Source organism: Varanus komodoensis, unplaced genomic scaffold (assembly GCF_004798865.1).
Source record: "Varanus komodoensis strain SLA01 unplaced genomic scaffold, ASM479886v1 scaffold6_4, whole genome shotgun sequence".
In the NCBI taxonomy this organism is placed as follows: Eukaryota; Metazoa; Chordata; class Lepidosauria; order Squamata; family Varanidae; genus Varanus; species Varanus komodoensis.
The window spans coordinates 19,753,058-19,768,438 of NW_025336347.1; the positions used below are offsets into that span (position 1 = coordinate 19,753,058).

At 45.8% G+C, this 15,381-nt stretch overlaps 1 protein-coding gene across 1 annotated transcript in view; it reads right to left on the reverse strand.

Moving 5' to 3' along the window:
• Window positions 1-270: 270 nt before the first annotated feature.
• Window positions 271-15,381, reverse strand: part of CCDC51 (coiled-coil domain containing 51) — a 16,026-nt gene continuing 915 nt past the window's right edge. Inside the window, exons 2-4 of the mRNA XM_044451906.1 lie at window positions 11,973-12,326; window positions 10,797-10,961; window positions 271-1,215 (exon numbers count right to left, since the gene is read on the reverse strand). Of these exons, the coding sequence (XP_044307841.1) occupies window positions 436-1,215; window positions 10,797-10,961; window positions 11,973-12,257 (1,230 nt within the window). The 5' untranslated portion in view covers window positions 12,258-12,326 and the 3' untranslated portion in view covers window positions 271-435. The remainder of the gene's footprint in view (window positions 1,216-10,796; window positions 10,962-11,972; window positions 12,327-15,381) is intronic.

Sequence of the window (15,381 nt, forward strand, 5' to 3'; positions counted from 1 at the left end):
AATGCTGATTTTCAGGTATGAAAGACCTGAATAGAGCTTAAGATCTGACTACCAATTGTAGCTCAGCTTCTCCCAACCTGGCATCTTCCAGGTGTGATGAACTGGGGAATGTGGAGTGGGAGGTGCCAGGCCGGGGCAGGGGGAACTCTGGGTGATCTAGTGTAACTTTTCTCATTGGATAGATGTGGACTGGCCTGGTTCTGAGCCAATTAGATGAAAAAAGTACAGGCCCACAAAGGAACCTGGGAAGGGTCAAATTCCACAAATGGCTCTGGAGGACACATAGAATTTACTTTTACGGTGATACATTTGCACACACCTTCAACCACTGCTGTGATTTCACAAAAATGCCTTTGAATCTGAGATGGAGAGTCCTCCATGCTCAAGGAATGTCATTTGACTTTTCTAGGAAGTTATGTCCCACCAAGCTGTCGGCTAATTACCCCTGAGCAGCGCATAGAGCACAGGAAGTGTGACCGCAAACAAGGTGCAGGTGAACGCTGTGCTGTAGATCGAGGCCCTCTTCATTTGCGCTTCCAGTCTCCTTTCCGTGTTGCACAGTTCTAGGACCACATCCTCCGTCTCAAACGCCCGGCTGCTCCCCTCTGCGGGAGAGCCATGCAGCAGCTTCTCCCTGGGTGCGGGATGAGGCAAGCTCTTCACGTTCTGGACCTCAGTGGCCACTTCCCCTAAACTTTTTTCCAGATTGCTGAGCTGCTGCTGCAAGCTTCCAAGGAATGAGCTTATTTGTTTAGAGTAGCTCAGCTGCTCCTTAACTGAAACTAAGAGGGGGTCTATTTTTAGGGAGGCGTTCATGTTGCCTTTGGCTGTGGAAACCCCTTCTACTTCTGGAGAGTTCACAGTCACAAACTGGAGGATGTTCTTCAGGTTGGCAATAAGGTCGCTCAGGTCCCTCTGCTGGGAGTTATAGGTGGAAGCCTGCTCTCTGATGGCTTCCTGAAGGCTTGTTGGTCCCTTCTGCGCTTCAAAAATTAAGGCTTTTAACTCCTGCAACCTAACGCGGTTGATATACGTGGAGCCCAGGACTCCAATAATGGCCCCCAGCACTGAGCCAATAATGGACCAGTTCTTGGTCTTCTCGGCTCGTGTTCGCTCTTTTTCGTGGCTTTCCCTCACAGCAGCTGAGAAGAGAGAGAAAGTTTCCCGCTCAGATTCCTCAGCAGTCAGATAGGCCATTCGGTGCCTCTTCTCCTCCTGCAAGAAAACCAAGAGGACTTAAAAAGGTACAAGAAACTTGGATGTTTCCAATCTTCACCACCACAGAACAACAACAACATTGTACCCTCATGGTTTGGGCAAAAAGGCTCTCAAGACAGCCCTTGCCTCAGGCTTACATGCTAAAAAAATGACACACACAGGAGAGGGGAGGGAAGAGAAGAGAACCCAGAAGCTCAGGTACCACTTCTTCAATTACAAGTCTTACCAGGACAGTTCAGGTAGCCTGATGGAGTGGATGCTAGCGAGGTGACAGCGAAGGAGAATCAAAGCAGAGGAGATGGGGTAGCCCAGCTTGTCTTCTTTCCCTTTGCCATGCACAGGGATGAGATGCTATCAGGATTGCAAACTGTCCACCATCCCCTTCTTGTGCCACGGATGTGTTGATGTGCAGACATGAGCGGATGAGGATCTTACCTCTTTGCCATGAACAGCTTGTCACTTTCTGCAGCTCAGGCTGCTGTCAAAGGTGCAGAGCAGGGCCACTGCTTCTGCTTGTGCTTTTCCTAATTAGTTGGCGAGCCTAGCTGAAATGGCCAAAGATCTGCTGTCGATGTATGTCCTCAGTGTGCTCATGTATAGATGCATGATGCTAGCCTACGCCAATTCTGCTGGGCGTATGACATCTGGCACTAACCAACAGGCATCTGTTGAATTTCAAGTGCTTGGAGGGAGCAAAAAAATAAAAGCAGGACGATGTTCGGTTGTTATGGCACAGGTTTATAAAAGAAAACAATTGTGAAAAGGACTAGAAGAGGGCAAGAGATACATGCATGAATGATTAAACCAACAGGAACCAGATTAAACCAACAGGACTCTTGCAGGAAGTGTTCAACACACAAATCTAACCTCATGGTAGGCAATTCTGAGACACACACAGCAAGTACCAAGTTCAGTTCCCAACACCCCCTTTCAAAGGATTTCAGGGCAAGGCTGCTTCAACCTGCCCCATTGGAAAAGGGCTGCCAGTCAGAGTGACAGGACTGGCCATCCTGTGACACAGACTGAGGCTATTTCAGGTAGCAGATTCTGGACAGCAGTAGCAGCGAATCCTCATTCCTTCCTCCAGAGCCCCCTGGAAAACCCTTCCTTTTGGGAGGCAGAGCTGTGTGTGTGACATGGTCTATCCAGCATCCCTTCAGCAGCCTGTTGCTCTCAGATAAGGCCGAGGATGCTACCCCATTTCCACAGCTGAAGGAAAATGTAACTGTGATTCCTGTTGGCTTCCCTGCATGGAAAGAAGAGTGTCATCTTCTTCTTTGCCTCTGGCTGCAAAATGTCTTGGTCCAGCCTGGCACTGTAAACTAGGCTAGAAGGACTGATGGTCCTTCTCCTCCTCTCTTGCTTTTGGTAGCAAATGTTCCTTCCCAGACGAACATAAGGAGAACTTTATGAACCTGGTCAAGGGCCCACGTATGTAGTTCTGCATCCTGTTCCCAGAGTGGCCAACCAGACGGAAAGTCCAGCAGCAGGCAGTGGACACAATGGTACCTTTTCGTGTGTGTTCCCCAGCAAGCGGTGCCAGGGGTGGAATGGCTCCGGCAGAAGAGGCGACAGCCACCCAGCCCCAGGGCCATTGATAGCCTCACCCTCCATGTACTTGCCATCACCACCCAATCCAGGTGCGCCAGTCTAGAGGGACACCTGCGAGAAACCTTCCTGGGTCGCCCCCCACCCCCTACCTCCGAAAGCCGACCACATAAGAGGAAGATGGCTTAATCTTTTCAGCTGGGCAACAAATAGTCTAATGAGACCTTCACCTAATGAAATTTGGGGATATGAAATCTTGGTCATCCCAGAGATTGGGAAGATAAGAGATACCACTTGTACTCTGCCTTATCCCCTAATTCTCAAATCCTGTTGGTGCAAGCATGTTAAAAGATGTTGTCTTTCCTCTTTTGAGAGTTTTCTTTTTTGGGGTGTTTTTACAATCTCCTACCCATCTCCTACCCATCCACATAACCAAGCATGCCCCACCTATGGAATGCGCTCCCCAGAGAGGTCCGCCTGGCGCCGTCGTTATTTGTTTTTCAGCGCCAGGCTAAGACCTTTTTATTTAAAATTTATTTTAAGTGTTAATTTATTGGTTATTTGTAGGATTTTAAATTTTTTTAAGCCGAGATGCACCGGGTTTTAATATTTTTATTGTATAATTTTGTTCTTGCTGTGAGCCACCCCGAGGCTTTGTTGCGATGGGGGTGGCATAAAAATGTTTAAAATAAAATAAATAAATAAATAAATATTAAGTAACTGGAAATATTCTCATCATTACTGGTACCATAGTTAAGAGTCATTACTCTACCTTGTAAAAAGGGAGGAACTGAGCCATTACCCTATTAAACTCACCCATCTATCCACCCATGTCTTTGGTCTGGAGCCAGGTCTGCATAATCTCAGCAAGACTTGGATACCCTGCTAACAGGGAGAAACTTACAGCTTGTCCCTACACATGTTTGATCAAGAGTGAATGTCACAGATTTCAATGGGATTTATTTCTTATCAGCGATTACTGCTTCTGATTGCAAATATTCTTTCCTCTGAAACAGTACGAGCGACTTCAGAGGTACAGGTTATGCTTCTCTGTACAAGGATTTGCCTCGTGCGCATGACTCACAAGGACTAGGGTGTTCACACTCTGAAGAGCTTTGCAGACTCTTGGTCATTTATGCCAGCTGACTGACTCATCACAGAGGTTTGACCAACTTTTCGTTTGCAGCATGAAGTTTTAGAAGAGACCTTTATGAGGCATCAAAACGTTTTAGCACATAATGAGGCAGCAGTTCCAAGACGAGGCTTGCCTAAACCCCGTCCACATCAAAATAGTCCCAGGATAAGCAACTCCTTCCAGTGTTTCCCTTTTTCTGAAGCGTGTTGTCTGCCAACCAGAGGCGAGGGAGGGCATGTTTTCTAATTGATCTGGCCGCCAACACTGGTTCTTGAAACACGTTCTGGAGGGGCTGGAGCATACACAACCTCCTGTATCTCAGACCTAAGAAAGGTACCACCTGGAAAGTCCTGATAGGAAGTGGGTCTCCAGTTATCTCTTCCATCCTGATCTCACACAACAATTCTTTCCATTCTGTTTCTTCTGCTGCTGCAGCTGGTACTTTATAGCTAATTGTTTTTAGCAGTTTTGAATTATCCTAATTGTTTGGGTATGTTTTAATCCCTGCCGGAAGATGCACTGAGTCTTTTTCTGAGAAAGGCATCCAGGAAATTTAACAACAGCAGCTACAACAGAGCAGCTGAGAAGTCTCTCCCCCATAGCCATAGCACATCTTCAGGGATCGGGCCCAAGGATGCCATAAATCCGGTGCAGAAGGATGCCCTGGCTACAAACGCCAGCGCCCACCCAGGGCAAGGCTTCCTCATGTTTCCAACTCAAACTCCCATCTCTCCTGACCATAAGCCATGCCTCTAGGTTCGTCCAAAGCATCTGGAGGGCACCAGTCTGGGGCTGCCCAGCCAGGAATGTCAAAGCATTTGAACAGGTAGCACTGCTTGTTCCATGCTGTGTGCAGTCCGGGGGCAGGCAGCTTCCTGCAGACATGAGAATGGATTATGCCCTCCAACCCTGGGGGCCCCACTCCCCTACCCCGCCATGGCATTTGCCAGCAACATTCTCTGGTGCATCAGCAAAACCAGGCTGGATTTTCTCCTTTAAAAAGTCAACCCTGCCCCCTGCCTTTTGCTGCTGGAGTGCCACATTTTGCCAATGAACCACAACTCTTGGAAAGAGCAAGTTCCCCGCCCCCCGCTCCTCCCTGTTTGCTCCTATGCAGCCAAATTTTGGAAGGGAGAGAGAGATGTGGTCCAGAGGCCATGGATTTCCCATCTCGGGCTTAGCGCATGATAGCAGCAGTTGCTTTTGGCAGTGGCAGCAAGTACCCCTAAGCCCCTCTTCCTGCATTACAAACGTGTTGCGACTTCCACGGGCTGTCCAGAAAGCTGGGCAAATGCGTCCGGGCTGCCTGGGCTGAACTCCATCTGCCTGCCGGGAGGGAAACGTCAGCCGGACGACGGGGCTCACGGCTCCTCTCTCTTTTCTCACGACCACTCTCTCCCATGGGAGTGCAGTGCAGCCCTGTGTGCTTTTTTAACCCAACACGAAATACATCGGGGGAAACGAAGAGAAGGAGCAGCTCTGCCATGAATACAAGCAGCATGGAAGCTGCGCAGGCGATGACCCCGGCTGGGCAAGGACTTGCAGCTTCTCCAGGGATTCCTCTTGCAGCAGCTGCAGGGCCAGTATCTTTTAGGCCCCTAGCCTAGTACAGCCTGCCCCAATCCTGCTGGCTGAGGGATGATGGGACTTGTAATTCATTCTGGAGAAGGCCATGCTGCAGAGACTGTGCTGGCGGTTCTTGGCCTCACATAATTGGGTCACACTGCAAAATGTGGCTTGGGAGGTTGGGCAATGAAAGTGTCAGGGGCACAACAGCAAAGTCACATGAAGCCAATGCCTGAGCCTCTTTCGAGCAGATACAACTAAATCTATTGGGGGAAACTGTGGGGTAAAGAAACCCTGAAGACAAGCATGTGGGTCTTCTCCCAGTCAGAGAGCTTCAGCCATGGGATATACAGAAATTAATTAAACAATACAAAGTGGTGCACCTAGATGTTTTTAGACCCTGGACTTAATTGTCTGATTATTTCTGTTGCATGATTTATTCTCTTCCCCTGCACATATAGCCCATCATTTCATGCTCTGCAACTGCTTCTACTTCCTGATATGTTAGAGTATCTTCACATGAATACAGTGGTACCTCAGCTCACGAATACCTCAGTTCACGACCAAATCGGGTTGCGAACAGAAATTTCAGAAAAAATTTGCCTCGGGTCGCAAACTCTGCATCGGGTGACGACCACGGTCGCACCCATCTTCCCTGCACGGGCACAATCGCGGTCGTGCTGGGGGCGCGGAGATGGACACGATCATGGTCGCGTTTGTGCAGGGAAGATAGCACAATTGTGATTGTGCTTGGGGGAGGGGGGAGATGGCCACAATCTTTGTTGTTCTTTGTTACTTTGTTGTTCTTCGTCACTTTGTTTCAAATTTTTGTGATAAAAAAATGGTTACAGAACAGATTAACCTTATTTACATTGGACCTTATGGGGAAATTTGACTTGGCTCATGACCAATTTGGGTCGCAACCAGAGTCGTGGAATGGATTAAGTTCATGAGCCAAGGTACCAGTGACTGCAGGAATAAAAACAGGATTTGCATCTACTGCCATGATGTTAAACACATTTACTCAGGAAGCAGCAACATCATGTGGCAGAAAAGAATAATATATTCTAAAACAACAGCATTATACATCATCATCATATTAGATTTGTACCCTGCCTTTTCTCTTCTGGCAAGGAACACAGGGTGGCTTGCAAGGTTCCCTTCTCCACTGTATCCTCACAACAAGCCTGTGAGGTATGTTAGGCTGAGAGTCAGTGACTAGCTCAAAGTCACCCAGTACTAGAACCTGGACCTCCCAGCTCCCCAGTTCAACCCTCTAATCTCCCCACCCCACTGGCTCTCATTGAGGCTAGGTCAATGAGGATGCAACTCCAGGCATGTTTAGACAAAAGAAAGGCCCCCTGCAGCCAGCCACAGGCCTTCACCGGATGGCAAAATGGAAACTCCACCTTCAGAAACAGTATAGCTCTGAACACTGGCTGCTGGGCAGGCCAAGGTGGCCTACGCACCCAGCTTATGGGCTTTCCCAGAAGCATATGTCTGAACGGTGTAAACATGCTAGACTAGACAGTCCAATGGTTGGACTGTTCCCACAGGGCTGCTCTTAGGTTAAGTAGGAAAAATTTCCAGAAAGAGGAAAAGACATGCACACAGCTCATGCCTTTTCAGAGAGAGAGAGAGACAGAGAGACAGAGAGATTAAATTTCTGATCATACTTATGGTATGCATATATTTATAGAGAAAGCTGTTATGTAACCCAACCTGTATAACAAGTCCTGGCGAGTCATCAAATAACATGTAAAGAGCAGCTCATCCTGGAATCGTGAGTTCATAAAAGAAGAAAGAAAAGGTAACAGTCTTATATTCTTCTGCCCTGCTGCAGGGCATAAATGGATGAAAAGATTTTGTTCAAGTCCCTTCTCTGTGCACCCCCCACCCTCACCCCAGCATCAACAAAACTAAAACAAACATACTTTAGGAATGTCAGGCCCACTGAAATGTTTTTCCAAAAGAAAAATTCTATTTGGGAGGAATGGCAAGTTGGCAGAAGGCACTATGCTGGAATCAGAAAAAATAATGATGACAATTTGAAGAGCATATTACTAAAAATATTAAGATAAAGAATAACAACTTTAAATAGATCAGAAGAGGTGGACAGATGACTAAGAATTTGCTAAAAGGAGAAAGGAAAATTGTGGAGAAATGTAATGAATTCTTATTTATTTATTTAGGAAACTTCTATGCTGCCCCATTCACCGAAGCCTCGGGGCGGCTCACAAACTGGTCTGTGCTGGTCTTCATGGTGGAACCTCTGCCAGAACAGGTTTTTTTCCAGGCAGGGGTGTTGAATTGGACTTACCCGGTACTTCCTTACTGCGATCTATAGAATCACTGCCACGAGAAATGGGAATGGCCCCATTTGAGGTGGCTTTAAAAGAGAGTAAGGGAAATTCACAAGGGAAAGACTATCAACAGCTACTAGTCCTGCAGGCTGCATGTTACCTCCAGCATCAGAGAAACAGCTAAGGAACAATGGTGAGAGAGAGCTGAGGCCACCTCAGAATGGGCAAATGAGCAAGACTCGAGATAAACAGAATTCTCCAAATAGAAACAAAGAGTCAGAAGGGGCCTCCTGGGCCATCTAGTCTCACCCCCAGCTCCAGCTGGCTCCACTCATGACATGCCCACCATGTGCATACCAAGTCTATCCTTGAAGACCCTCACTGTTGGGGCCTCAACCACCTCCTGTGGAAGCTCATTCCATACCCTCAAGCTCCTAACCATCAGGAAGGACTTCCTAAACCTTGGTTCCCTCCCTAAGCTTTGCTCTATTGGAATGCGTCCTGCCTTCCACTGCAGGGGAAAAAACGTCATGACCCACTTCTGGGTGGCACCCCCTCATGTACCTGTATGTTGCTAATAGGTCCCATCAGAGTCTTCTCCTCTCAAGGCTGAAAAGACCAGCTCCAGTTCAGCTTGTGCTCATTCCTATTTGTGGTCTTGAGCAATGAAATGAACAAGAGATCTGTGCAAGTTTTCCTAATTCACATGACCTTCCTCTTTGCACTAAGGTATTTTTATTTCTTCCTATCTATCTATCTATCTATCTATCTCCTGCCTTTTTCCTACAAATGGTTCAAGGCAGCTTACATCTCCTCCTCCATCTTATCCCCACAACAACTCTGTGAGGTAGGTTGGGCTGAGAGTCTGTGACTGGCCCAAAGTCACCCAGTTGGCTCCACGGCTGAGCGGGGACTAGAACCCAGATCATCTGAGTCCCAGTCCCATGCTCTTAACCACTACACCACACTGGCTCTCAGGTAGGGCTGATTTAGTCTGTGGAGGGCATTTGCACAAACTGAAGTGGAAATCAGGAACATGAAAAATGCAAGCACATCTTCAACAATTTACAAATAATTTCAACAGATGCATGCTTGCACTCAAAGTTACATTCAGAGATTCACAGAAGGCATGCTCACATGTTTCCTGAGCAAAAATGAAATTCCTATGCATCTTTACGGCCATGCAGTGGCACAGGAAACTAGATACTAGATAGGCCATTGACCTGATCCAGCAGGGCTCTTTTTGCAAAGAGCAGTCCTGCCTCAGCAGCCTTTTAAGACTCTTTGAAAGCATCAACCAGCAAGCTGACAGGGACAACCTGGCAGATTAAGAGATATTGTGATGTAGTGGTTAGAATGTTGGACTGTAGTGGTTGGAATGTTGGGACACGGGGAATTGCGGTTCTTGTCCTCACTCAGCCATGAAGCTCATTGGGTGATTTTTGGCCAGTCACTGTCTCCTAGCCTAACCTACCTCACAGGGTTGTTGTGCGCATATAATAGTGAGGTGATCATGACTTAGGTGTTTTCTGGAGGAAAAGGCAAGATACAAACATAACAAATACATTAAGTGATATATGCAGGACAGACAGAAGGAAGGAATTCTCCACACAGTGAATGATTAAGAGCTTCTGTACAGTTTGAAATGCCTGAACCTGCCTTATCTTGGAAACTTGTTGAAATCTGGATGGGTGATTTAATGTTCTGAACCGCCCAGAGAGGTTCAGTTATGGGTGGTACAGAAATGTAATTAACAACAACAACAACTTAAGGCGATTTATCACTAAAAGATGTGGCAACAATTACTGCCTTAGATGGCTTTTAAAAATGGTTTAGATCAATATCTGGAGATTCTGCCATAACTCTTCATGAGGAAGACATTCAAGTTTCAGATGCAAATATCAGAATGACATTAACTAGCAGCATTGGATCAAACAAAACTGGAGAACGCCCAAAATGTTCAATTGAATAAATTAAGTCTTGGTATATTAAAACATAGGTGGTTTTATTCCAAGAAGCTGTGCTATTCCTTGGAATAAAGCCACATATTTTTTTCCAAAAAAATTCATCTCTTTATCCTATTAAATACTGGAATGCCGTATTTTATTCTATTAAATATTGGTATGCCATATGCTTTATATTCCAAAGACACTCCTCAGTTTTGAGATTGCCCACAGATAAATTGATGCTTGTTACAGGAAAAACCAAGCAGACAGGAACAGAGAGATGCCTTCCCTGAGGCTTTGCAGAGGTGAGGGGGATGAGGTACAATACACAGAAACACAAGAGTGGGTGGCATCCTCGGCTACTTTACTAAAATCAAAAACTCTGCATAAAATCTATTTAGGTTCCATTGGAATTCTTGCTGTGATTATATAAGGTTGGAAAGGAACCTTCCCTCCCCTTGTAATTAAGAGTTTAACATTGAATGACATTTCAAAGATCCAAAACTAACTTACAATTAATTTAGTTTTCACTCTCTTATTTTTTTCTAGAGTTTTTGAAAATATCCCTTAAAAAGCAGTTTCATTGGCGAGATGCCAGGAACTGGAGATGACAACCCCAGCAGAAAAGGTTAAGTGCTACAGCAAGGGAGGATCATCAGAAGGCTCCAAGCACAGCAGGGGGAGCAGCTGAGTCAGTGATGCCACCGAGTCTTCTGGGATGCAGGCAGGAGAATCAAGGAAGAAAGGGAGGAAAAGAAATGGGGAGCAACTTACAATGAGCTTGATCGTCTGTTGGGTGTGCTGTGAGCTGTTCTGAGCTGTCCGCAGATCAATCTTCTAGCGTGCCCACTGAGAATGTACTGCTGACCAACCAAAGGCTTTAAGTCCTTTTCAGGACAGCCCCATTATGGAAGGAATTGGCACAAGTTCTTATTAAAAATAACAATTCACAACCTTGGGGTAATTATTGCGGTTTTTTAAAATTTGTAGTTCCATTTGCCAAACATGAAGCAAAAGTTGCCTCTAACAAAATAAATGCAGTTCAAAAGCAGGGTTGTACCACTCCTGAGCTATTCTTACCTGGAGTAGCTTGTGCTCCAATGTTGCTAGTTCCAGGTACTGAACATCATCACGTGAGACTCGGTCCAGACGGTCCCGAATCTCCTTCAGTTTCAGCTGCTGGGCCTCCCAGTTTTCACGTGCCTCCCGTACTACGCCTCGAGCGACCATAAACCTTTTTTCAGCCTGAAACATGACAGGTGTGAAAAGAAGAGTTTACTATTAATGCATCTGACAATATAATCCCACTAAAGTTGGAGTGTTTGTGTTAACAGCAGGTATAGCACACTTTAAGTCTGAGAAAGAAAGAGGACCATGGGACAAAAATTAAGAAAAGAAGGCATGTTTTGATATATATATTTAAAACATGTTGCCCCGTCTTTCCTGTGACTTTTCTTTAAATGGCATCCAATTAAAACAAAAATCAAATTAAAAACCTAAAAATCACCCCTACAAAAATTAAAAGGGACGACATTTAAAACAGGAATCAAAAAGCATTGCACAAAATAATTAAATCTGCTTCCAACAGAATTAAAACATTTAATCCTGGGGTCTCCTTCATGGTGCCCACAGGTTTTCTCAGTGCCAGCCTGGCTCCATGCTTCTCCTGATTTGTATTTGATTTTGTATATTTTTTTAAAGTAACTGGGAGTCTGTCTTGTTACAAAGTGAAACACTGCCCTCCAGCACCATCTCTATTTGTGCTCAAAAGAGATTTTATGTTTTTTGAGATCGGCTGTACCTCTTGCTTGTAGTTAACCTTACAGAGTACAATCTTTCTTTTAGTTTCACCTGTCTGGTTTGTGGGAAAAAGTGTCCAGGTCTGTGATGGCAGCCATTTTACAAATGGGCAGGCCCTGCTAGGGCAGCCATATTGTGAGAGCATCCACGATAATCTCTCAGAATTCCAAACATGCTCACTGACTCAAAAAGGTTGGAGACCCCAGCCAAACGCCTTCTTAAAAGGGTTTTACGCAAAAGGCTACTAAAGAGAGACTGAAGCAGGATTCTCTTGGGAGATAATTCCAATGCCTGGGTGTGCAACTACGAAAAAGGCCCTCTCCTTGGTCCCAGTAAGACATACTTGGGGGTCTTTGGAACATGCAAGAGAGCTCTCTTAATAAGCAGGCAGGCTGCATGGCGGAAGACAGTCTTCAGCTACATTTTACCCAAATGTACCAGCTGCCCCATCCTTACTTCCGTCACATTTCCCTGGGCCTCTCGAACTTCATTGAGTCCAACAAATTCCTCATATTTGTCCCACCAGCTTCGGGCCACTGCAGAGGTTTTCTGAAGGGAGTTTCTTCCCAAAACCTTGCCAGCTTCTGACAGGCGGTGAAGAACATTTGTAGCCATTTCTGCTGCTGTAGTTGCTTCAGGCGGCCTCTTGGAGGCCGGAGAACAATACATCCTTGCTATGCGCAAGTGCATTCTGTGACTGTTCAGAGCTAGCCAATGTTGACGTTGCATGATGTGGCACATGGGTGGCAAAGGAAAACATGTGGCACTTCATCAGCCCCGAAGGTTGATTCCAGGCATTGTGAAAAATACCTGCAAACACATAAAAGCAACCCCAAAATGTCAGTGCACATTAAAAGGTCACAAACACATCTCCCAAAAGAAGGTCTTCTAAATGCAGGATGCATATTTAGACATGTACGCAAAATAAGTTGGCAGTGTATAATGGTTATTTTCAGATCCAGAAAGGGCGTGCATGGAATTCTATGGAATCACAGAATGCTTTGAAAGTGAAAAAGCAAAAAACATGTTGCAGACAAAATGCACAACTGCCAAGAGATTATATCCCACCCTTTCTCCTCCTGTGAGGAACCAAAGGTGGCTTACATAGTCCTTTTTCACTTCACACTTACATCCTCACAGCAACAACCCTGTGAAGTAGCTTAGGCTGAGAGTGAGTGAATGGCCAAAAATTGGCCAGTGAGGACTAGAACCCAGAACTCACAGGTGGCAAGGTCAGCAATCTAACTACCACATCACTTTGGAATCGAGCTGTGTAGGGCTTACTCCTGAGTAATCCTATACATAGCATCGCATTCTTAGATCATGTTGCAGCTGCCCACAGCTCCCTCATGCTCTGAAGCTCCTACTTCAAAGAATGCAGATAATGCATCTGCCTAAATGTTTGTCTTCTGAAGTTGAAATCCGGTGAACTCTGTAACACAGCTAAAAAATCCCCAACTAAAACAGGAAAAGATTCAACACATGCAGATTTTTCCCAGTTGAAAAATACAATGATGAGAAGGTTGGGGAGGAAGTGCTGCCACTGCTGTTCCACTGATTCATGACATCTAGGAAGAGACAGATGCCTGGCTGGAAGTCACCATCCAGGAGGAGGCAGTTGTGAAACCTCCCCTAAATACCCTTGGACCCCGAAGAAGCCCCACCTATAATCTTTCCTCTGGACGCAAGGTGCAGTGATGGCAGGAATTCAATCCTGATAGTCTTTGATGACCTGGATTTTCTAGGTTACAAATTTTCCAGAAGCCTCGGCCTGGAACCAGCTTCCTTTTAGGAGGAGCTAATACTTTGGATAAATCTTATGATGGGTAGGTCTTTAGTATTGAATGATGCACATGTCTGGCTGAATTATCTGCCTCTGTGAATTTAACACAAGGTCAACTCAAATGGATTTTCTGTGCCTTTCTGACAGCTAAAAGATGAATACTATGACACCAGAAGGATAAATGGCCATCTGCAATATTACAGTAGGTAGGGGATTTGATGAATCTTTCAATTTTTGAATGGGTGGTCTTTAGGTGTAATCTAAAATGGATAAATACATGGATATTTGTGCCGCCTTTGTAGATGTTTACATATAATTAGTTTTAGTTACAATATTATGTTCTGTTATAAATTAATACATAGAGATATAGAATATATATGAAATTAATGCTAAGTATCTTTCTAAATCTTATCCAGAAATTGTCATGTTTTAGTTTATTGTATCCATTCTTTTCTCTGTGAATCCTACAGTTTAACTATCTCCTCTGTGAAGAATCCTTTTATCTATCCTGAACCTCCCACCAAACAACTTCATGGGATGACCCCACGGTCTAGTCTTATGGAAGAGAAAGAAAGATCTCTCCTTCTCCACACCATGCAAAATTTTAAACATTTTATCATGTCTCCCCTTACTTGACTTTTTTCCCTAAAATAAATAATCCCAGTTGTTGTGAGCATTTCTCATAGGGGAGTTGCTCCAACTGCTCAGTCATTTTAACTGTCCTTTTCTGCACTTTTCCCAGCTCACTAATGTCCTTTTCTCAGGGATAGTGAACAGAACTATACAGAATCTCCTAAGTGCAGTCACACCAAAGTTTTGTATAAGGGGCTCAGAAACTCAGCCTAATAAGGGAGAGAGACAGATGGCAGGTGATTAAATTGGCCTACATAGCAGTGTTCAACTTGTTCTGGATAAGGACATAAGAAGAGTTCTACAAAATTTGATCAAAAGTCTATCTGGCATGTGTTTGGCTACTGCTGACATCACAGCCAGTGCGTCCACTGGCTGTGGTGTTAGCTGGGGGTGATTGCTGTGATCCAACATACAGAGGTGGGGGATGATGAGCTGCAGTTATGTCAGAAGCACAGTGCTGAGCCAAGTCCAGCATTCTGTTCCCACAGTCGCCACCCAGATGCTGCACTGGGGACCCCGCAAGCAAACCAGCACTTTTCCACCCATGTTCACCAACAGATGGCAGAGGAACGCAGATCTGCACTGGGATCTATGGCATCATCATGAGATTGTGTAGGCACTGCTACCCATGGTCTATTGCCATCCAGATTAGAGCAGTCTCTGATGACTATGCAGAGAATCCTGTTGGTCCAAATGATCACAGCCAGAGGACTGGCTGCAACTGATGGACCCATATACATCTCAACAGTTTGGAAAAACACCACTGAGTTTCCAGCCCTGTACAACGACCTGTGCAGGGAGAAGGACAGGGGGAGTACATCCCTGTTGGTTCTCCTGGACCTCTCGGCGGCTTTCGATACCATCGACCATGGTATCCTTCTGGATAGACTTGCGGGATTGGGGGTTGGAGGCACTGCTTTGCAGTGGTTCCGCTCCTATCTCGACGGTCGATTCCAGAAGGTAGTGCTGGGGGACCATGTCTCTACGTCATGGCAGCTATGCCATGGGGTACCACAGGGCTCCATTCTATCCCCTCTGCTATTTAACATCTATATGAAACCGCTGGGAGAGGTCATCAGGAGGTGTGGGCTGCGGAATCATCAATACGCTGATGATACCCAGCTTTACCTCTCGTTCTCCACTAATCCAGGTGAGGCAGTGGCGGTGCTGAACCAGTGCTTGGCCGAGGTAAGGGAATGGATGAGGGCCAATAAACTGAAACTCAACCCAGACAAGACAGAGGTCCTGTTGGTTGGCGGATCGGGTTTCGGAGAGGGTGGATTTGACCTGGTCCTGAATGGTGCAACACTCCCTCTTAGGGATAAGGTCCGCAGCTTAGGAGTACTCCTCGACCCGGAGCTTTCTTTGGAAGCTCAGGTGACAGCGGTAGCGAGGAATGCCTTCCTTCAGCTTCGGCTGATTAATCAGCTGCGCCCCTACCTGGAGTAC